The sequence below is a fragment of the Physella acuta genome, unplaced genomic scaffold (genome assembly GCF_028476545.2).
Source record: "Physella acuta isolate Inbredline_101_S28 unplaced genomic scaffold, ASM2847654v3 ptg000414l, whole genome shotgun sequence".
Taxonomy (NCBI): Eukaryota; Metazoa; Mollusca; class Gastropoda; family Physidae; genus Physella; species Physella acuta.
The window spans coordinates 286,634-309,874 of NW_026731933.1; the positions used below are offsets into that span (position 1 = coordinate 286,634).

At 38.6% G+C, this 23,241-nt stretch overlaps 1 protein-coding gene across 1 annotated transcript in view; it reads right to left on the reverse strand.

Moving 5' to 3' along the window:
- Positions 1-23,241, reverse strand: part of LOC131942608 (receptor-type tyrosine-protein phosphatase mu) — a 92,355-nt gene that overhangs the window by 36,957 nt on the left and 32,157 nt on the right. The window contains exons 3-4 of the mRNA XM_059302494.1: positions 13,671-13,829; positions 10,553-10,798 (exon numbers count right to left, since the gene is read on the reverse strand). Of these exons, the coding sequence (XP_059158477.1) occupies positions 10,553-10,798; positions 13,671-13,829 (405 nt within the window). The remainder of the gene's footprint in view (positions 1-10,552; positions 10,799-13,670; positions 13,830-23,241) is intronic.

Below are 23,241 nucleotides of genomic sequence, written 5' to 3' on the forward strand. Positions count from 1 at the left end.
AATCTTGCCACCCAAGGCTGACTATCCTAACCCTGACATTCTCCAACTAAAGCCTTTGTTAGATTACAAATGTTAGGCCTCCATCTAAAGATAGTTGTTAGTGAAGCTAACGACACATGCCAAATGCTTATTTTTTTTTAGGTAAACTGAAAACACGTCCTCATATTTAATCGTCTAGTACTTATTTCCAAAATTAATACAAAAAAAAAAAAAAAACTTAAGAATTTTTTTATCTTAATTATTCAGAAATCGGAGAAACGAAATGCATTTAAAATATGTGGTTAAAAATAACAATAAAAAACAGTATAGGTCCATCACTTTCGGCTAATGTTTGTTGGTCAACAATATATTAGCATTCTCTCGTACAACGTCGAGTGCAAGACATATCGTAACATATCGCGCGCGCGCACGCACACACCCGCACACACACACACACTAACGCACGCACACACACACACACACACAATCGTTCACACACACATACACACGCACGCAAACACGCAGAGTTATAATAAATGACAGTTGCTATATACTATCCAAAAAGTGTGAATATATATATTTGTATAAGCATGTACATGTATATATATACATATATAAATATATATATATATATATATACATACATAAATATATATATATATATATATATATATATATATATATATATATATATATATATATATATATATATATATATATATATATATGTATATATATATATATATATATATATATATATATATATATATATATATATATATATATATATATTATAAAGGGCCTCTCTCTATATATATATATATTTATGCATATATAGTTTAAAATTTACCTTTATTTGAGTGGCTGCCGGTCATGTGATCAGGTTGTTTACTATGAATGAATCGGTTCTGAGCTGCTTTTTTGGGTACACAAACGACTCAGCATTGATTCATTAGTCCCCCATTTAAAACCCATAGTTATTTCTTCCAGGCCTAGAAGTTATAAGCAAAAAATGTGTTGCCACAATTAAATTATAGATCTAGATCTAGTATAGATTCGGAGTTGCGATGCCACAAGATGAAAAAATTGAAGAAAACACGAAAGCCTGCAATTTCTCAAACGGCCAACCAAACGTCATAAGTTTTTTTCAAAGACGTCCCTTAACAGACGTCCCTTTAAAAATTTACAAAAAATTAAAGTGGAGAAGAACCAGAAATTTAAAAAAAAAATCACTTGCCGAGAAATTACAGTTGAGGCTGAGCAGGGTGTAATTTATTAAATTAAAATTCAGCAGAATATTTTTTACATGATTGCCAGACGATTGATATGTTTTTTGAGTAAATATTTTTGAACCACAAGGCCCACAACTCTTGAGTTGAGCTTGGCTTGGGATTCTTGTTGAGCTATTCCATCTATACGTTTTTGACCCATTTAATTTGCGTGCTGTATTGAGTTAGAAGAAATTTGCCTCCAGCTAAATAATGTATCTAGTTATCCTGAAGACGGAATAATTTTTTTTGGTTTTCTATTGTGAAGAGCTCGTGGTTTCTTTTGAAACTGGAAGTTGAATGTAAAATATGTTTTTTTGTGGTTTACAGTTTAGATCGAAGGTTCTCAATTTATGACTCACGGGAACATGCGTAAATATGAAGTTAAAATTGAAATACGAAGGGAGTCGTTAAAAAAACAGAATCTCATTTCTAAGTTGAAAAGATAATCTCTTTTTAACGTTGGTTTACTTTTGATGTAGCATTTAGTTGTCCTTATCATCTAGAAAAATAACTCAATATAAGAAAAGTATATAGGATTGAAGGAATATGATTTGATTTGTTGAAAAATGAACATTTGAATTATAAATGTTATAACCATACTTTATGTGCTTACTAGGCTTCTTCTTCTTCGTTCTTAATTTTTAGTGTTGGGAGGGATCGAGCCAGATGGTTTGAACACGAGACTTTCTCGAATTTATCAACCAAGTGCTTTTGCCGACTCGACCACGCCTCCATCACAACTAAGGTGTCAACTGGTCATGCGCCATTGAGGCCATTGACTCCGATTTCAGTCTGCTTTTCTTTTTGGATTTGCTTCCATAGCCTTTGTCCAACCAAGAACAAACTACAAGGCAGCAGTAGTTTGAATTTGGAGTTGTCTTTCATAGGAGGACGTGTCCCCAGCTAACGAACCTCATCTGCCCGAGGATTCGAACTCGAGATTTTTCGGTTTAGCAACCATGAGCTTTACCGACTCAACCACGCCGACCCCTGCTTACTAGGCAAATTATATGTCTACGTTAATTTTCGTTTCAAATTCTGCATACGGTTATTTTGAAGTGACTTAAAGAAGGTGATTACTTAAAATATAACAATATAATGTTTGTTAGAAAACATGCCCCTTAATTTAGTTGAGAATCTTTATTAAAGTGGGACCCTATCAACAAGGGAACATCAAGCAATTTTCCCAGAATGCACGGGATCTAATATAAGGGTAGGGGCGAGCAGTCACCGGATCTCGGAGCTAATCCATACTAGCCTTAATGGTGGCACCCGGGGGAGAAGACCGGGGGGTGGGGGAGTTGGGCAAACGAACCTATTAGACCGACAAGCTCCCTGTAGGATTTCCCTACTGCAGACCAACGCATTGGGCCGGGCAAGTCATGCGTCGTAGAGGCTAATTTAAAAAGAAAATTACACTCTTTTGGGGCACTCACATTCATCCATGTTAACTGGGAGGGTGGGGTGTGAGATGGGGGGGGGGAGGGGGTTGAGCCATCCAAGAATTCTGATCAGTAACGTAGTTAGCTTAGTGCGGGGGAAATGCAATTAAAAAAACATCATTCAATTCAAACTGGTAGTTGTACTGATGCACTTTTATCGTTGGGCGTAAAGTTTATATTTACGTCTCCGAATACGATAATATGGCAACAAAAAAGGACACCCATAATGAGCTCACGTGCGTGTAATATTCGCGAGAAAAGCATTTGGCCAACGTTTGCTCAACGTAAATTTGTGTTGGGTGTGGCCTCAGCCCAACAGGCAGCAGGAAGCGATGTGTATAAACACTAAACTCTAAACGGACGAGTCCATTTTGGAGTCGCGCTCGTTAAAGAACGTGTTAACATCCGGTATCCGAGCGATGCCGTCCTTCCACCCCTATTGTCAATCTTCAGTGGAGGTTATATGTGCATGTATACAGGAAAAATGGTGTAGGGTTTTACGTGTATGGCTCCCGACTCAGTGAACAGACCCGTATATCAGCGTACGTAAGAATAATAACGCGGCGTTATCGTTACCTACATCTATTATAGGGTAGAGTTTCCGTTTGGCACGCTACGATGCTGGAAGCTTAATGATTTCGACAGGGGGGGGGGAGGGGGGTGAGTATTTAAACTGAGCAGTCACGCAGTCTTTTAGTAAAATTTATTTAACCTCATGCAAGACTTTGTAAAGCCACGCGCACACAAATATAATTTGTACTCACATTTTTTATTCTCAAACAGAATGTTGGGTGGGGGAGGGGAAGAGGTGTGGCGAATACATAGGGATGGAAGGGGGGGGGGGAGAAATGGGCGACTCGGGGCGACGGAAACATAAAGGGTTGGGGAAACGGGGAACTGACAAATAAAGCGTGGGGGACGAAAATAGGGTGTGTGTATGTGTGTGTGTGTGTGGGGGGGGGGCTTAAATTAACGCTCTATGTATATGAACACACATATAGATATATAATTTATAAAGGTGCATATACATAGGTGCGTATATATAGGATCCGCCCCTGACGTTGCAACCAGTTCATCATTAGCAAACAATAGAGTTCATACCTATCCTCTCAAAATAAACTACATCTCATTAGCAGCCTTAATTGCTCGGCTAACGTTTGCGTCATTTGAAATCGATTTCCCCCCGCCCTAGAGGTCAGTTGACTTGAGCGACCAGTGATTAAGACAGCGAGTTATCACGCCACCAAATCAGATTGTTCTAACGCGGTGAAAATAATCAGAAATCTAAAGCTGACGTGCTTTATCATTATAATTACGAACACCAAAAATGTGATAACGTTATTCTCAATGTTAAAGTTGAAGACAGGGGCGTAGAGATACGGAGGGGAGGGAGGTGAGGGAGGGGGAACATTTAAACTGAGCAGTCACGCAGTCCTTTAGTAAAATTTATTTAACCTCGTGCAGGACTTTGTAAAGCCACGCGCACATAAATATAATGTGTACTCACATTTTTTTTCTTAGATAGAATCAGTGGCGTAGCGAGGTCGGGTGTCACACGGTGCGGCACTTAATGGTGTCACCCCCACAGAGGTGTAGCGACCCTTCCCGGGGACAAACTTTCAAATTTTCGATTTGCACCCCCCTCAAACTTTCGATTTGCACCCCCCCCCTCAAACTTTCGATTTGCACCCCCCCCCCCCAAGTTTTTCTCTATATATTTTGCTATTTTTTGCCTTGGTGTCACCCCCCCCCCTAAATGGTGTCACCCGGTGCGGTCCGCATCCCCCGCCCCCCCCCCTCGCTACGCCCCTGGATAGAATGTTGGGTGGGGGAGGGGAAGAGGTGTGGTGATGTCCTCAGGTACTTAAATATACAGTTTTGTGAATGGTTACAATAGTAATACGTTGTGACGATCCGTAGAGTTGAAAATGTTGAGATCAATTTCTGTGAGCTCCAATTTCGAAGAGCCGGTGTGGTTGGCATAACAAATACGCGATGCTAAACTACAATCTAATTTAAAATAATTTTAAAATTTTAAAAGACTGTTTAAATTAAATTTTTTAAAGAAATATTTTCGTTTAATTGCGTTAAACGCCAAAGATCAAAGAAACTGACCGCACATTATTTTAGATATCGTCCATTAAACGCGCAAGCAATAGAATAATTGTTAATTGAATTATTAATTTGTGGCAAACCGTATTAAAATATTTCTTTCAGCGAATTATCTTGATTGAAAAGGATTGCGATTCGGTTTAGTGTCAGATTGCATTTCAACAAGATAGAGGACCTTGTTAAATGGTTGGAGGAGTTAAAGTGAACCGGTAGACCACCCTGTTTCCATTTTTGTTCCCAGAAAAAATGCGCAAACGGAAAACTGCGCAACGGAAAACTGCGCAAACAGAAAATGTGCAAATACAAACTAATTATACTAATACACTTTAAATTTGTCTTATTTTTTAAAAGTATGTTTTATTATTCTACAGTATACATGCAGTCACTCTTTGTTAATGTCTAGAAATGCTCGATTTAAGAAAACAAAATTGCCCTTGCGCACTTTTTTTTGTGCGCAGTTTTCCGTTGCGCATCTTTCCGGTCACTAGGCTCACCATCTCTGGCGAATACCGGCTTAATTTGTGATTTGAGAATGCAAAGCAAGGAATGAAAGCGACTGATTTCGACGTTTAATGTTCTAGATCACAAGGTTTCAGCGGGGTAAAAGTGACGTCATACAGCACACACCGATGTGTTTTCGAGATCAGCAGTACTCACATAGTGAAAGTCGGGAACGGGAAATCCCATCAGGTATATTTATAGAGGGATATAACTCATTAGGGTAAGAAATTAATGACCAAAACTACATTCAATTTTAGTGGAGTGAGGGCATTTAAATAAAAATGAAAGTTGAATAATTTTAAAAAAATTATACGTGTTGAACCATAGTAATGAAGTTCTTAATTTTTTTTACCATAATTTTGTTAGGGAAAAAAATCTGCGATAAAATTATTAGATCTAGTACTGTTATTATTATTGCACACATGGAAGCAATGGTTATATAAAAACAAAATACATCATTCGTTATATACAACACGCTTGTTTTAATTTGTTTCGTTACTTTTTAAAAAATTGCTTCAAGGTAAATAAGCCAAGTTATATTAGCACTGGAAGCTGTTAAATTGCTGCCCTGATTAATTAGTTAACCTGATTACACTTTGAACACAAACAACATGTTCTGTCGCTAGAGATCAGAGTAAGCTCTACATGAGAGAAAGGGGGGGGGGGAGGAAGAGAGAGAGGGAGATAAGGAGGGACAAGGGGAGGGAGGAGGAAGAGGAGGACAAGAGAGGGGAGAGAGAGAGATGTAAGATTAACGGCTTTGATTGAGAGTTCAATGATTATAATGTAAAAACTTAGCGAGGCTTCTGATTTTACGGGAGTTAGGTACCCATCAGAGCTGGGTGGACTCAAGGACATTCTACTGACTTAAACCCGGATACGAACATGGAATTTTCGGGTTAATAGTGTAGCTCTCTACCGATTGGTTACGCCGTCCCATGCAGTGTTTCTTCCAGACTTTTTTTCTCCGGAGGGGAGGGGGCACTTGATATTTTCGGGGGGGGGGGGGGGGGTCAACATTTTCCGGGGGGGGGGGGCGGACACTGGTAAAAGTATATATTTTCTATATAAATTCCATTTCGTTCGGGGGGGGGGGGGGGGGGGGGGGGATGGGGCGGTAGACTTTCTTCGGGGGTGGGGGGGGGCGGACTGGAAGAAACTCTGGTCCCATGATAATACTTGAATATAATATAGTTTTAGATTGCTTATTACTTTAAAAATGTATTTATATATATATATATATATATATATATATATATATATATATATATATATATATATATATATATATATATATATATATATATATATATATATATATATATATATATATATATATATATATATATATATAATATATATAATAATATATATATATATATATATATATATATATATATATATATATATATATATATATATATATATATATATATATATATATATATATATATAAAGTTGAGTCGACATGCACGTTCATAAAGTAGGGACATCAAAATCTCGTGTATAGAACTTGCACGGAATGCGTAGTTGACCGATGTTCTGTTAAACAAAAAATGCTTACTGCCCGGACCTTCTAAGTTTAGCTATTTTTGTGCATTATTTTGATATAATTCAACCTTTATTTAAAAAAAAAACATGTTATTCCTTTATTATTCTCCCATTACTGGACATATACTATGAACGAAGCACGGATCTCTTATCGGGGTAGACAATCTGCCATCAACACCGTACAGCGGATGTGTAGGTGTGTAGCAAGCGTGAGACGCCGGGTGAATGGAATGTGCTCCCTGCTGAAAATAGGTAGAGTCGTCTGTTGCCTGCTGGCGGTGCCTAGGTCTGGGAGACTTCCAGCACGTGCAGTGCCTTGTTTTGATTTGCTTTGAGGCTCGGGGCCTAGGCCTTGACGTTTTCAAAGTGAGCAAAAAGTCTGCGGTTGTTTAAAGTAGCCTGCTCACTGACGCTGTTACTGTTGCAAGTGTCAGGGACGTTGTGTGAGTAGTGTCGTGTAAAACGGATGTGGCAGTGTGTGTGTGTGGTGGGGGTAGGGGTGGGAGAGGTGGCAGTGTTTGTGTGTGTGTGTGTGTGGAGCGGGTGGGGGTCGGGGGTGGGGTGTGGGAAGGGGCCAGTGGAGCGCAGGATTACAAGGATTGTGGGAAAAAAAGTAAATCTCGCTAATAAGTCAGACCTTGGATCGAATGCGTTTGGGGCCACTGAGCCCACCCTGTGTGTGTGTGTGTGTGGGGGGGGGGGTGGGTGGGATAGGGGGGGCAGTGGAGCGCAGGATTACAAAAACTGTAAGGATTGTGGGGAAAATGGTAAATCCCGCTGATAAGTCAGACCTTGGATCGAATCCGTTGGACGCCACTGAGCCCACCCATGCTGGATGTGATTACGTCACAAGTTGTGTATGTGTGGGGGGGGGGGGGTAGAAGTGTGGAGATGATGGGCATTGATCTTGTCGGTAAACCATACCACATACGCTGTGACCGTCCGTCTCAGCAATATCATGGCGTCCTGCTTCAAGCCTAACATAAACCATCGCCTAAACCAAAGAGAACAGAACCCTGTTTAGTTTATCTGCAAGAGTTGTCTTTGTAAACTTTAAAGCATTTCTAAGGTGAAGGTTCTTTTATCCAAAATGCATCATAGACTTTAAACTAGTAATTAATTAGATTAGATTCTAATTACTCCACAAAGATCCTACGTTTTCTAAACAAAAAGTATTCAAAATTCTATAATTGCTAATTACTTTACAAATCAAATTAAGAAAACACTGTTTATTCAAAAACTTAAAGGAACTTTTTCGATGGAGAGTACCTTAACATCAACACTTTCATTTTCTCATTGAGGCTTATCGGGAATTCCATGTTCCTTATCGGGAATTTCCTGTGTAATGCGATAGAATCTTGTGATCCTGGTGAGGGAAACACCCACCCAATAATGATTAACATCTCGCTACGTAAAAAAAAAAAAAAAAACGTACACCGTTTCCTGCAGCGTTAAGTTTCTGAATCCACGCGGAGATATTTTTTTTAATTAACTCGGCCAGGTTATGGCGTTTCCCACGGTCATTTAATTTTTAGCTAGGCGATGTGTGTATGTGTGTGTGTGTGTGTGTGTGTGTGTGTGTGTGTGTGTGTGTGTGAGAGAGAGAGAGAGAGAGAGGAGGGAAAGGGAAAAGTTAGAGAAAATAAAGTGATGTGATCTGTGATGTAGACAGTATTTCTGAACCCGATACACATACACACTAAATATACACATAAACACAAGCACGAAGTTTCTTTCAGACATCTCTTCGACCCCCCCCCTAAACGAAAACGAAATAAATATATTTTAAATAGATAATATATAGCTTAACCAGTGAAAGTCTCAAGTGCTCATCCCCAGAGAAATATTTCTGAAAGAAACACTTAGCATACACGCACACACGTGCTCGCAAGTTCGTACGTACGCACGCACGCACGCACACAAGCATGCACGCACGCACGCAAGCACGCACACACACACACACACACACTTACCCCCCACCCTCTCTCTCTCTCTCTCTCTCTCTCTCTCTCTCTCTCTCTATATATATATATATATATATATATATATATATATATATATATATATATAAATATAAAATATATATATTTATATATATATATATATATATATATATATATATATATATATATATATATATATATATATATATATATATATATATATATATATATATATATATATAGGAATTTCGTGTTGTCACATGTTCCAAAGTCGATATTGATTTTCAATGTACAGAAGGTTTTGAGACTAGGATTGCGTGTCTTTACACTAGTACCTGGTTTGTCTATACAAGCCATCAAAGCTCACTCACAAGAGACCAAACAAAGACCTCATCTACTCTTTTGATCACTCAACAAAACATCGGTTTCATGTCTTCTTTTAGAAAGTAAGTTTTTTTTCTCCAAATTAAAACTTTAAAGTAGCGTTGAATGTTAAAACTTAAAATTTTAATGAGTAGAAAACATGATTTGATTGAAATGAAAACATTTCCGCATCAGCTGGCGAAAACAGGCAACTTTTGAATTGTACACAGACAACATTCTTCTAAGACTGGGAAAAGACAGAGGCAAGTACTCAGACAATGGATTTGGGTCAGCGCTTACTGTGTTCTTCAGATTGACATAAAACTTGGTTGTTTGTCTTAGCTTTTCTTTTGGATAAGTAAAGATTCCTGTTAAGACCTAGCGATCCATTGGGCAGATGAAGTTAGAGTTCATATGTTTCATGACCTCGGCATATGAAGGGATATTAAGGTAAACACTATGCCCAGCCGCCTATACTTTCCCTAACGTGAGTTAGGTACCCATCAGAGCTGGGTGGACTCAGGGAAGGTCTGCTGACTTTAACCCGGATTTGAACTCGAGTCTAGTGCTCTACCTCTAGGCCACGCCAACCCTTCTCTGTAGTATACATGCCCAGAATTTCTGATTTGAAGCTACATTAGGAGACCAATCTCGTCTTATTTTATTTACTTTTAGTTATATGTTGCAATTTCTTAGACAAGCGATTGTATCAAAGAAACTTTATTACGGAACATTGACTAGAACTTGTAAACATTAATAATTCATCCTCCAGGTTAGTCTAAATACAAGAGCGGGATTTTGCTGCACAGATAGAAAAAATTATATGAAGAAAAACTAGACTCACTAGATCTATAATTATTGTAACAATGCACTAAAGAATCTGTAGATAGAAAAAAAGCATGCGAAAGTTTTAAAGCTGTAGGCCACACGCGAAAAAAAGAGATTACACACTGGCACAATGCTGTTCTACATGAGTCGTCTCAAAAATTTTACTTCATTCATTGTTCATATTCATATCTCATTGCTATTTAGTTTTTATTATTCAGAGCTTAGTAATGTATGTCATTTAAATAAAAATGTGAACATTTTTCAACTTCGTTAAAATAATCGGCGTCCACCTGCGCAAAAGATGTAGTTAAATTTATAATTAAGTAATAGCTTACTGTTTTTTAGTTCATAATTTTGAGCATAAATACAGTAAAATATACAATCAAATGTATCGTACTATATGTATGTGATTTTTTTTCTCTCGATATTTTAATGAATGAAATGTATGATAAAAAAATACGTTTACTTCCGTAAATAAACAATTTTTTTGGATAAACCACAGTGCTGATCGCATAGTTTCTGCACCGTTTCTTTTCTCGGTGCAACTTTTAAACATACTTACGGCAGTTCTCCACCGAACAGTTTTCCCAGCGGGTCTCAGGGTCGTCGGTGTAGCACCAGGGGGCGGTAAAGTCGGGGGTGACCCGACAGTAATTCTTGGGGTAGGCGCCGTCGATAAAATCCTTCTCCTTGTATTGGTGGTGGTGGGGGACTTTCCGGTCCCACCGTTGGCATGTCCGGAAGTTGATCGTCTGGGAGAGGGAGCCTCTGTAGAGCTTTTTCTGATCATTGTAATAGCATTTATTTTCTGTGAATTAAAAGAAAGCAAAGAGAAGCGTAATGGGTTGTAAACTAAAGTCGCCGTAGGCTGAGGGTTCGAATCTTCGTTGGGCGCCGTACGTAAGACTTTAACGGGATTGTGTTTCCGTGCGGTATTTTTTTGGTGTTTTTGTTTCTATCCAATTAGATTTAATGCAGGTTGATACGAATTATTCTCGTGGTGAAATATCTTTCTGAAGTCCCCTTGACGTTACGTCGTAATTTGATCTAAACGTACACGTCACACATTTCTTAACCAACTTCCGGTTTGGGCATCCACACGCGCATTAATTAATGAATTGATTCATTAATTAACAATACGCTTCCCCTCGAATGGGAAATGCCATCCCCGGCTCATAGAAGATTTATGTTAATGGGAGACTGATTAGGAATTGGCGCAGTGGGCGTACTGTATTTCACTGCTCGGGTCAGCTCGTCCAGGGGTTGTCCACCTTAGTTATTCCACTGAGACCCCTTTAGAGACCCCCATCCCTGTGACCCAACACCCCACACCGTTGACCTATTTTAAGCCGCATTCTCCCCCTTAATGTTTCACCAAAAACCATATGATGATGTCTGAACGGTTTTCTCAGAAATAAACAAGTATGCTTATAGCTGAGGTTAATGAAATTGACTTGAGTTAATTATCGACCAGCGGAGCTAATTATCAACCACCGGAGCTAATTATCGACCACCGGAGCTAATTATCGACCAGCGGAGTCCCAGTGGTGTAGTGGATAGCACGCTGACGAACTCGCGAGATCCCAAACAGATTTATTTGAAATCACTAGTGAGTTGTGCGCTGTGAGCTGTTTACATTGGACGCTGAACGATTTTTCGAGATGTCTAACAGATCGTTGTGCAATATATAGTGGGTCGCAGCGAAATTTTGCGAGATGTTTAATTGGTAGCCATGAGATATTCCAATATGTATAGAGATCGTTGTGTAATATCTATTAGATCCCCTAGAAATTTTGCGAGATGTCTAACAGATCGCTGTGGGATTTATAGTGGGTCGCAGCGAAATTTTGCGAGATGTCGAATTTGTAGCTTTAAGATATTCCAAGATGTCTAAAGATCGCTCGGGAGTATCTTTTGGATCACCTAGAAATTTTTCGAGATGTCGAATTACTAGCTTACTTTAAGATTTCCAAGATGTCTATAGATCGCCGGGGAGTATCTATTGGATCGCCTAGAAATTTTGCGAGATGTTTAATTGGTAACTTTAAGATATTTCAAGATGTCTAAAGATCGCTGCCCCTTAGTCTAGTGGTTCAAATGCACCACATTGCCAGATCATTAGCGTGTGGTTAATGCCAGATTTTCTAGTGGTACGTTGCACTCTACAACAAGATGTCTTGCTATTTGATTAAACCATGTCAGGTTTTAATCGTTGGCTATAAAGCAAGACGCCCCAACACACCAAACACAGCAAGACAAACCAAAATGCATGGTTAAATTGAATTCATTGTTTAAATCATGCTCAGAGCAAAACTAGGGTTAGTTACTCTCCATGCTATTGTTTTGAAAAGAAGCCAAACGTTAGTTAACAAACGCTAATTAAATGAAACTAAGCAGCATACATCATTAGCATGTGGTGAGTTAAACGCTAAAGTAGCTACACATAAAATTATTACATTTGTGAAGTTAGTATGATTAAAATTCAATGTAAATCATTATATTTTTAATTTATTCACCTTAAAAAAACAACATAAAAAATAAAAATAAATAAATAAAATGACAAATAGAATAAAGGGTTTTAAAAGGTAAAAAAAACATATGTATATTTACTTTTGAGTGCTTAAGTATATGTAATGGAATCTGTTTATGAGGGGTTATTTACAAGTGATGTGTGAGTTTAAACTGATGTATGTACACATTAGTACGTGATGTGTGAGTATAAGCTTATGTATGTACACATTAGCACGGGATCTGTGAGTATCAGCTTGTGTATGAAGGGCCTACACATTAGCACGTGATGTGTGAGTATAAACTGATGTATGTACACATTAGCACGTGATGTGTGAGTATCAGCTTGCGTATGTAGGGCCTAAACATTAGCACGCGTGTTAATCAGAAGTACATTGATACACATGTTAAATGTTACTGTAAAAATTAATGTTTTAGTTACGATATCAATCATTCAGTTATGTAACGTGGATCTGTAAAGTGTGGCAGTTAATTAATGTCAAACGTTGAGACGTAATTGCGCTAGATAAATTTTCTTTAAAGATTTTTAATTTTTTTTTACTACGGGTTTATATGTTAGGCATTCGTGTATGCTCTGTAATATACATCTGATATACTGTGGGAAATAGCATAGGCAAAAGCTGATCAGTTGTTAAGTATGATGTAGGTGGTTTAAGACTGGTGCTATGTTATAATCTAAGGACGTTGGTTCTTGCAGATAGTTTTTTAAATGGTGGTACATTGCCGGCACTACTTTTGGTTTTTGTAAATGTTTTAATTGCTAACTAAGGGAGGTTAGCATGGTCGCTTGCAATTTTGTCGGAATCTGAGTTATTTTTATACTTAGCAATGGATTTATAGTAGAGAGATGACGAATTTTTTACATGTAGACATTTAAGATTATATCCAACATTTGCAATCGTTCTGAAAGTTTTTTTTTCCGGCAATCTGTATTGTTCGTGTAACTGGCAGTAACATTTTTCTAGTCATTGTGAACTGTTTTATCAGAATAAAAAAAAAGATTTCAGTTTTAACTTATAAATTCAGTGTTTGAAAAGCCGACATAGTGACGTAAAAAAAATCTTCCGACAGCAAAAAAAAAAAAAAAAAAAAAAAAAAAAAAAAAAAAAAAAAAAAAAAGTATCATGACAAGTCATATCTCCAAGACTCACCCAACAGACAAGACGGGCCCCAGAACCCGGGTCGGCACCCATTAGCGCACGCCCCTGTCTCCTTGTTGCAGGGGCGCCGGTCCGCACAGTTGCATCGATTCAAGCACTTGTAGCCGAAGAAGCCGTCCAAACAGCCGTCCATTAGGTCTTGTACAGAGTCTGTGAACACAAAACAACAACAACACGTCAAACATGTACACAAGGGTTCTCAAATTTACAACATCATCACCTATTCTGTGAACACAAAACAACAACACTTCAAAAATATGCTCAAGGGTTCTCAAATTTACAACAACATCACCGAGTCTGTGAACACAAAATAACAACACGTTAAACAGTTGCCCAAGGGTTCTTAAATTTACAACATCACGTCATCATGTGTCTTTAGACACATACATCACATACACGTCAAACAGGTGCACTAAGGTTTCTCAAATTTACAACATCATCACCGAGTGTGTTAACACTAAACAACAACACGTCAAAAATATGCAAAAGAGTTCTCAAATTTACAACATCATCACCGAGTCTATGAACACAAAACAACAACACGTCAAACAGTAGCACACGAGTTCTCAAATTTACAACATCATCACCTCACACCTGCCTCTCAGAACAACACCCACAACTTTTTTTGCTTTTTTAGGTCTAAAGGACAGGCGACCTGATACACTCAGCACTAGTTTAGCATTAGTTGGACCCTGGGCAATAAAAGATTCTGACCACGGCGGTCGTACCAAGCATAATTAAACTTAGTCAAAGCTACATACATACATAAATACAAGCACGCACGCACGCTCAAACTATCTAAGAATACTTATTTCAAACACTAGTAATACCAAGCCAATGTTGTGGTAGCTTACACAAACATCATCTATATGGTGGACATACTATGTTGTATGTTGTGTGTGGGGGTCATACAAACATCATCTATATGGTGGACATACTATGTTGTATGTGGTGTGTGGGGGTCATACAAACACATTTATGGACTTTTTATGTTGTATGTTGTGTGTGGGGGTCATACAAACACATTTATGGACTTACTATGTTGTATGTGGTGTATGTGGGTCATACAAACACATTTATGGACTTACTTTGTTGTATGTGGTGTGTGGGGGTCATACAAACACATTTATGGACTTACTATGTTGTATGTGGTGTGGGTGGGTCATACAAACATCATCTATATGGTGGACATACTATGTTGTATGTGGGGGTCATACAAACACATTTATGGACTTACTATGTTGTATGTTGTGTGTGGGGGTCATACAAACAACAGCTGTATGGTGGACATACTATGTTGTATGTGGGGGTCATACAAACACATTCATGGACTTACTATGTTGTATGTGGTGTGTGGGGGTCATACAAACATCAGCTATATGGTGGACATACTATGTTGTATGTTGTGTGTGGGGGTCATACAAACACATTTATGGACTTACTATGTTGTATGTGGTGTGTGTGTGTGGGTCATACAAACATCATCTATATGGTGGACATACTATGTTGTATGTTGTGTGTGGGGGTCATACAAACACATTCATGGACTTACTATGTTGTATGTGGTGTGTGTGTGTGGGTCATACAAACATCATCTATATGGTGGACATACTATGTTGTATGTTGTGTGTGGGGGTCATACAAACACATTCATGGACTTACTATGTTGTATGTGGTGTGTGTGTGTGTGGGTCATACAAACATTAACTATATTGTGGCGATGTTGTATGTGGTGTATGGGGGTAGAAAATGTCAAAAATTCTTTTAAAGTTGTCATAGAAACCACATTATCAATGTCATATAGATCTAGTTCTTTTTTAATCTTCATAGATTTTCCCCATTAAGCATGTTGAAGAATGGTTCACTCATGCAGTTTTAAACCTCGGAACATTTATTTAAATAAAAAAAATTCACTGCCGCCTGCAGCGTATGGTGTAAAAATATTGAAACAGACGCAACATAAATCTATTTATATCTTCCGTCTGTTTCAGCCCGGTGCAGGGCTAAGGTGTAATCAGGTGTCTGCATGACGTCATTGGTTGAATGACTGTACCACAACATCCATCTGTTTATAAAATACAGCTGCAATCTTTAAAAAAAATCACCTCGATTTTTATGCCAGTTTTGGCACCATTTGGGAATTTGGAATTTTCATTAGCTTTTGAACGAGATCAAGAAACGCACGAATTATGTATTAGAAAGGTAAACATTTTATTTTGTGGAGTATTGAACTCAGACCTATTGACTTCACATTTAAAAAAAAATCTATTTTTTATTCTCACCTTTTTTGCGTTTTTTAAGTAAAATCTGCACTAGATTTATACTCTAAACTATCACGGCTTTTCAAAGAGTGGTAATATAGTTGTAAAATGTTAGTAAAGGCACGTAACAAATTATACGTCTTAAAAATAACATCGATTTCTTAAACATTACATCAGGTTTTTCTACATTTATAAAAGCCAGCCAGCAACCCCCCCCCCCTCTCCCCTACAGATGTGAGTTCTAATTGAGCCAATTTGTCTGTCATTTGTTTTTTTCCCTTTAAAGTTCATTCTTTCAAAAGCGGACAAGACATTGTTCTTATTTAATCTAATCATTTCTTTGTTGTTTTACGGTGTATTTATTTCAAATTTTGCTTGCGTAATCCATATACATTGTGTGGGCATAGATATATGTATGACGCTTTAGTGCGATATGTGTGGGGTTTGGGCTCTTGTTATTATATAAAACAAACGAGTATTCACATGATGTGTATGTGGTGTGTGTGTGTGTGTGGGGGGGGGGGGGGTGAGGGGTATCCCCCTAAGAAAGCTGGGGATCTTAAATTTATTCTACATTTTTAATTACTATAGCTGTCTTGATTTAATCGCTCGTATTGAAAGTCAACGCAAAAGAATTTTTCTAAAAACGGCTTTCGTCAAATACTTAACAAATTTGCTAATATATTAAATAAATAAATCTAAATTCATAATGAAATGAATGTCTAGTGTATTTCGTTATGAATTGAGAAACAAAACTGTTACAGTCATTGTGTAAACTTTCAATAACTTAATACTACATTTTCCTCTAATAAAAATTGACGTTCTTAGCGTTATCTAACAAAAACCTATTGACAAACCTGTCATTCTAGGTTCAAATTTGATGGCTAGGTTAAGTCGTCAGGTTCTTTCCCCTTTCCGTGCAAATATTTTAGTCTCCCTTTTGCATTAAATAAAGGCTTTTAAAATATCTGCTTTTATTGCTTTTTAAAGGAAGTTTAAAATTTAAAGTATTTTTCTTCGCTCCATAGTATAATGAGTTAAATAGTTATAAAATAATTTAAACCAATATTATTAAATACCACATTGACAAAAAAAAACTGTGTGTGATACTATGTAATGGTACCTTGTTGCTGACGTGATAGCAATACAGGGTTTTCGATATTTTCGATTTCAATTTTTTTATATTAATGTCACTCTTGAGGTCAAGTTGGTTTGTGTCAAAAAAAAAAAAAAAAAAAAAAAAAACATTAATTATATAAGTAAAAAGTAGAGAAAAAACATTAATTTAATTTTGTTAAAAGTAGAAGAAAGAAATATATGTTTAAAGGGGAAAAAATACCATTAATATCATTATGCTAAAAGTAAAAAAACCCACTCACACCTTTATGTTAAAAGTATAAAAAAAAATTGTTAAAGTAAAAAGAAGCACATTAATATCATTATGTTAAAACTAGACCAAACCATTAATATCATTATGTTAAAAGTAAAATAAAACCATTAATATCAATATGTTAAAAGTAAAATAAAACCCATTAATATCATTATGTTAAAGTAAAATAAAACCCATTAATATCATTATGTTAATAGTAAAAAACCTATTAATATCATAATGTTAAAAGTAAAATAAAACCCATTAATATCATTATGTTAAAAGTAAAAAACCCATTAATATCATTATGTTAATAGTAAAAAACCTATTAATATCATAATGTTAAAAGTAAAATAAAACCCATTAATACTATTATGTTAAAAGTAGACAAAACCCTTAATATCATTATGCTAAAAGTAAATAATAATCATTAAAAAAGTTTTAAAAAACCCACGTTTTCTGATTGAACTAAAAAGTAGAAAATAAATGCTATAGGCCCTACATCACAATAATGCAAGCGATCACTCTACTATAAGCGATCAAAAACGTGGGGCGTCGAAGTAAAAGTTATATTACTATTGATTAGATAATACTATTGACTTTTATTAGGGAGCTTGTAGAGAGTCAACAGTATTAGAAACTGTAAGAAAATCACGGCGCCCCACGTTTTTGCTTGCTTATAGTAGAGTGATCGCTTGCATTATTGTGATGTAGGGCCTATAGCATTTATTTTCTACTTTTTAGTTCAATCAGAAAACGTGGGTTTTTTAAAACTTTTTTAATGATTATTATTTTCTACTTTTTAGTCTTTGTCTGTTTGTTTGCATTAAAATCTTGCTATCGATTTTATCTTTTCACTTTTTTTGGGTAAACGAAGACAACTCGTAAAAAGACAACTCGTAAAAAGACAACTCGTAAAAAGACAACTCGTAAAAAACACGTTGTTTGAATACGTTACTGACTAGAACACATAGATTTGAACCCGTGTCGAGTGGGATAGCAATCGTGTGCCCAACCACTCGACCATATCGTCTCCCCCAAACTGGCCTACCTTCTGTAAGTTTAAACTCGGTTCAAGCTAAATTCTCTGCCCCTAAGCCTGTGGCGACATGTGATCGTTCGCTTCACTGCGCGCGAGGTACGCGTCGCTGGTTTTTTTTTCTAATGGCTAGCAGAGGAGGATTATATATATAGATTATATAGCGGTCTAAAATGCTCAATAAAATGTTTCCATTGATCAATTTAGTAATAATAACAATTGAATATTCAATGGTCATCCAAAAGAAAGCTTCCCTGAAAATTTCAGCGCGCTAGCTAACTGGGAAGTGCCAGAAATTTCGATCGCAAGATTTGATTGGAAAGACAAACAGAGAAAGCAAGTTAAAGAAAACGTGGGAAAAAACCCATTAATATCATTATGGTACAGGGAGCGAGAACCATCAATCACCTGTTCTACGGCTGCCCTAGTTTTAAAGTGTCTTGCATTGATGAGTCTACCTCAACCCTACCCCCCCCCCCCCCCCCCCCCCACACACACACGTAGATACAACATCTAGTGAAATTTTATTTAGCGCGCAAATCGCGGCAACAACTTTCATCACGGCCACGTCCTAAAAAAACCTAAAAATAGAACTCACAATCTAAGTTTTTTTTTTTTTCAAAATCCCCCACCCCTAAGTTTAACTGTAAGAGATAAGATGGAAACTTTCATCCTCCCCCCCCAAAAAAAAAATCCCCACGCGCACAAACTGCTCAGAGATATACGGCTTTCTAAAAATAGCTCATCAACGTAAAGAGAAGTAAACCTAGAATGCTCACCCTAGATGACTTAGTCAGAGGAGATGGGGAGAACTTGACGGGGGAGAAAAAAAAAAAACGAAGCTCACTCCTCTTCCGCAGGGGGCTTGTACGGGAGGTGTTTTAGTAAGGAAATGCTATTCGTTAGCCCGGAGAAGCGGAATGGATTCCGGGTGGGAGAAATAATGGGGGGGGGGGGGGGGTGGGGGGGGAGGACGTGAGGATAGGGGGTGGGGGAGGTATCATGCTGTAGTCTTCAAGGAACCTGCCTGATGGATCATTTAGTTGATCGGGGTACCCCACCCCCACCCCTTTCCGCTTCTCCCCTCCCCCAATGCCAGCGAGGGATTGAGTTTTTATCTGTTTGTCCAGCAACTGTAATCTCCTTGTGAGGGGTAGAGAGCAGGGGGTCTAATAACATTCTGTGTCTCACACGCCGACCCCCCCACATTCACACACACACACATGCCCAAACACGTGCATCCCCCCACCCCACACCGCCGATACCACTCACGTCCTAATTTCTATAAAAAAAAACCCCACTCCTTCGACCACATTCCACTTTCATCCCCCACCCCCCAGTTTTTTTTTCTCAACGCTCTCACAACTCCAGTGTATAGCCGTCCCCCCCCCCCCTCAATATCTTCTAGGTGCCATTTTGGGTTGTATTAGCCATCCTTTAACAATTCTCAATGCCATCTTAAAAAAAAAACAAAAAAGGAAAAAAAAAATAAAAAAATATATAGAAAAAGATATACGTTAAACGTGAATGATGGCTCCTTCCTTCCCCACCCCCACCCATCTTATACTTTTCTTTTCACCCACAATCTAAAGAAACTGGATGATTCCATCCCCACCCCCCCCTTTCCCCCACCCCCTCACATTATAAAAAATATATCTCCCCAAGTTCGAGCAGACAAACAGGAAATGTTATTAAAATAACAGATTCAATCATGGCCGATCATTCAATAAAGAGCTATATGCTCTTGGGAGATCTAACCCCTTTATTTCTTCTTGTTTTTTTTATGCCTTGTCATTCGAGTCATAGCTGTTATCTTATAAGCGGACGACGAATCGTCTTACTCATCCACAACACAGCAGACGACACTTACTAGGGTGCACGTGCGTAGAACGTGAGCAGTGAACTAGCGACTACAGAGCAGTGGAGACTTGACTTCAAAGCCAAGTAGTTGCTGTGACCTGTGACCTGTGACCTGTGACCTGTGGACTCAACACTGCCGTGGGTTTGACCTGTGACCTATGGACTCAACGTCGCCTAGTGCGGAAGTGCTTGTGGCATTTCCTGATTAATTTAAACTGGATAATATTAATACTTCGCCGTTTGCCAAACTTATGCTTGCAATATGTCTCATTATTCAACGGTTAAATTTAAATTCAAGAAAGCATATCTAAGTATTTTTGGTAAAAACGTTTCATAAAATAAGAAAATAAAATAAACTGAAGAACTTAGTCCTAGAAGTTTCAAAGCCACAAGATTTGGGTCGATTTCTGATCAATGTTCTGCCGATGAAATCGATATCCAATTTTACGTGATGATTTTGCTTTATTTCTTGTTGCGAAATTCGCACATGATCTAGAAGTTCTGTTATTAGGGGGAGGGGGTAACACACATTCACTTTATATATTATTGGACCCCCCCCCCCCCACATAGAAGAACAAGAAATTCATTACAACTACCCATACCATTAGCTAAACAAATCTAAAAATCTCATATAGTAAATAAAGTATCCATCACCCCTCTTGCTCACTGGGAATACTGAGTGAATGTGTTACACTTTCGCTCATCCTTACGTCTCAATAGTACACAAAGTACTCACCCATTCCCCTCAAGGAATAAGTTACAATATTCATTCATAGATATCTCAAAAGCACATAAAGTCAACTCCCTCCCTTGTCCCCTTACCATTACCCCCTCCCCGCCCCACACCGTATCTGTGATGTTTCCAACACTCCTCTAACGCGGCCCTCCTCTAGTGCGGCCCTCTACTGGCACGGCCCTCCTCTAACACGGCCCTCCTCTGGTGCGGCCCTCCTCTGACGCGGCCCTCCTCTGATGCGGCCCTCCTCTGACGCGGCCCTCCTCTGGTGCGGCCCTCCTCTGACGCGGCCCTCCTCTGGTGCGGCCCTCCTCTGACGCGGCCCTCCTCTGGTGCGGCCCTCCTCTGACGCGGCCCTCCTCTGGTGCGGCCCTCCTCTGACGCGGCCCTCCTCTGGTGCGGCCCTCCTCTGACGCGGCCCTCCTCTGGTGCGGCCCTCCTCTGACGCGGCCCTCCTCTGACGCGGCCCTCCTTTGACGCGGCCCTCCTCTGGTGCGGCCCTCCTCTGACGCGGCCCTCCTTTGACGCGGCCCTCCTCTGGTGCGGCCCTCCTCTGGTGCGGCCCTCCTCTGACGCGGCCCTCCTCTGACGCGGCCCTCCTCTGGTGCGGCCCTCCTCTGGTGCGGCCCTCCTCTGACGCGGCCCTCCTTTGACGCGGCCCTCCTCTGACGCGGCCCTCCTTTGACGCGGCCCTCCTCTGGTGCGGCCCTCCTCTGACGCGGCCCTCCTTTGACGCGGCCCTCCTCTGTTGCGGCTCTCCAAGGCCCTCCTCTAGTGCGGCCCTCCTCTGACGCGGCCCTCCTCTGGTGCGGCCCTCCTCTGACGCGGCCCTCCTCTGGTGCGGCCCTCCTCTGACGCGGCCCTCCTCTGGTGCGGCCCTCCTCTGACGCGGCCCTCCTTTGACGCGGCTCTCCAAGGCCCTCCTCTAGTGCGGCCCTCCTCTAGCGCTCCCCTCCTCTGATGACACCCTAAGTAGATAAAACCACAGCCCTGTCCCCCTCACCTCGCAGCTAAATGGGGTTTGACCGGGGAGCTAACTCAATCAGACAGGTTAGCTTCTCTCTTTTCACCCCGAATCTATGAACTGTGGGATACACGTCCACCGCCATTTTGCTGGTTCTCACATCCCAGATATAGGTTACATAAATATAGGTTATATATATATAGGTTAGATATATATAGATTATATATATAGGTTATATATATATAGGTTATATATATATAGGTTATATATATATATAGGTTATATATATATAGGTTATATATATATATATATAGGTTATATATATATATAGGTTATATATATATAGGTATATATATATATATATATTATATATATATATATATATATATATATATATATATATATATATATATATATATATATATATATATATATATATATAACCTATATATATATATACTTGCGTTGGCTATCATTTATTGTGTTGTTTGCATTGTGTTTTAGCTAAAAGGTTTCAAGTAACAAATAAATACCAACATTTGAGTGAGTTCAAATACGTTGACGACAATGTAAACAACGAATTAGCGTTTCGGGACAAATGTCTTCGTCAGCAGCGCTCTAAACCGATCGTTTTGGGGGTCAAATAAATGATAATTAGGAGCAAGTCAAGAGCTAAATTAACAGCCCATCCTTTGTACAAACATCAACGGTACACAGTTTTTGTAATCAGATTTGGTACACAATGTTGGTACACAGTTTTAGTACACATTTTTATACAAATTTTTGGTATAACGTTTTGGTATACATTTTCGGTTCACATTTTGGTACACATTTTTGGTACACATTTTTGGTACACATTTTTAGTACACATTTTTGGTATAACGCTTTGGTATACATTTTCAGTACACATTTTTTTCAGTTCACATTTTTGGTACACATTTTGGTACACATTTTTGGTACACATTTTGGTACTCATTTTTGGTACACAATTTTAGTACACATTGTTATATACATTTTTAAGAGAGCTTGTAAATTGGAATCCTGAAAATTCTGTTTGTGGTGGTTTTCAAAATCTAGTTCTATGGAATTTTTAGTAGTGGCCACTTAAAGCACTGTCGTGTTTCGAGGTTTGCTGAGAGTGACCTTGCGGCTCCACGAGCCGTATGTGGCTCTTAAAATAATTATGCGGCTCTTCTCAAACAACTTTAGAGCTATGGAATATATACAAAATGTGTACATGCATGTGTATATTACCATTGTTAAAATGGTCCTTGTCCATTAGCCGGGTATAGGATTTCAGATTCGTATGAATAATAAAGCACTACCCGATACT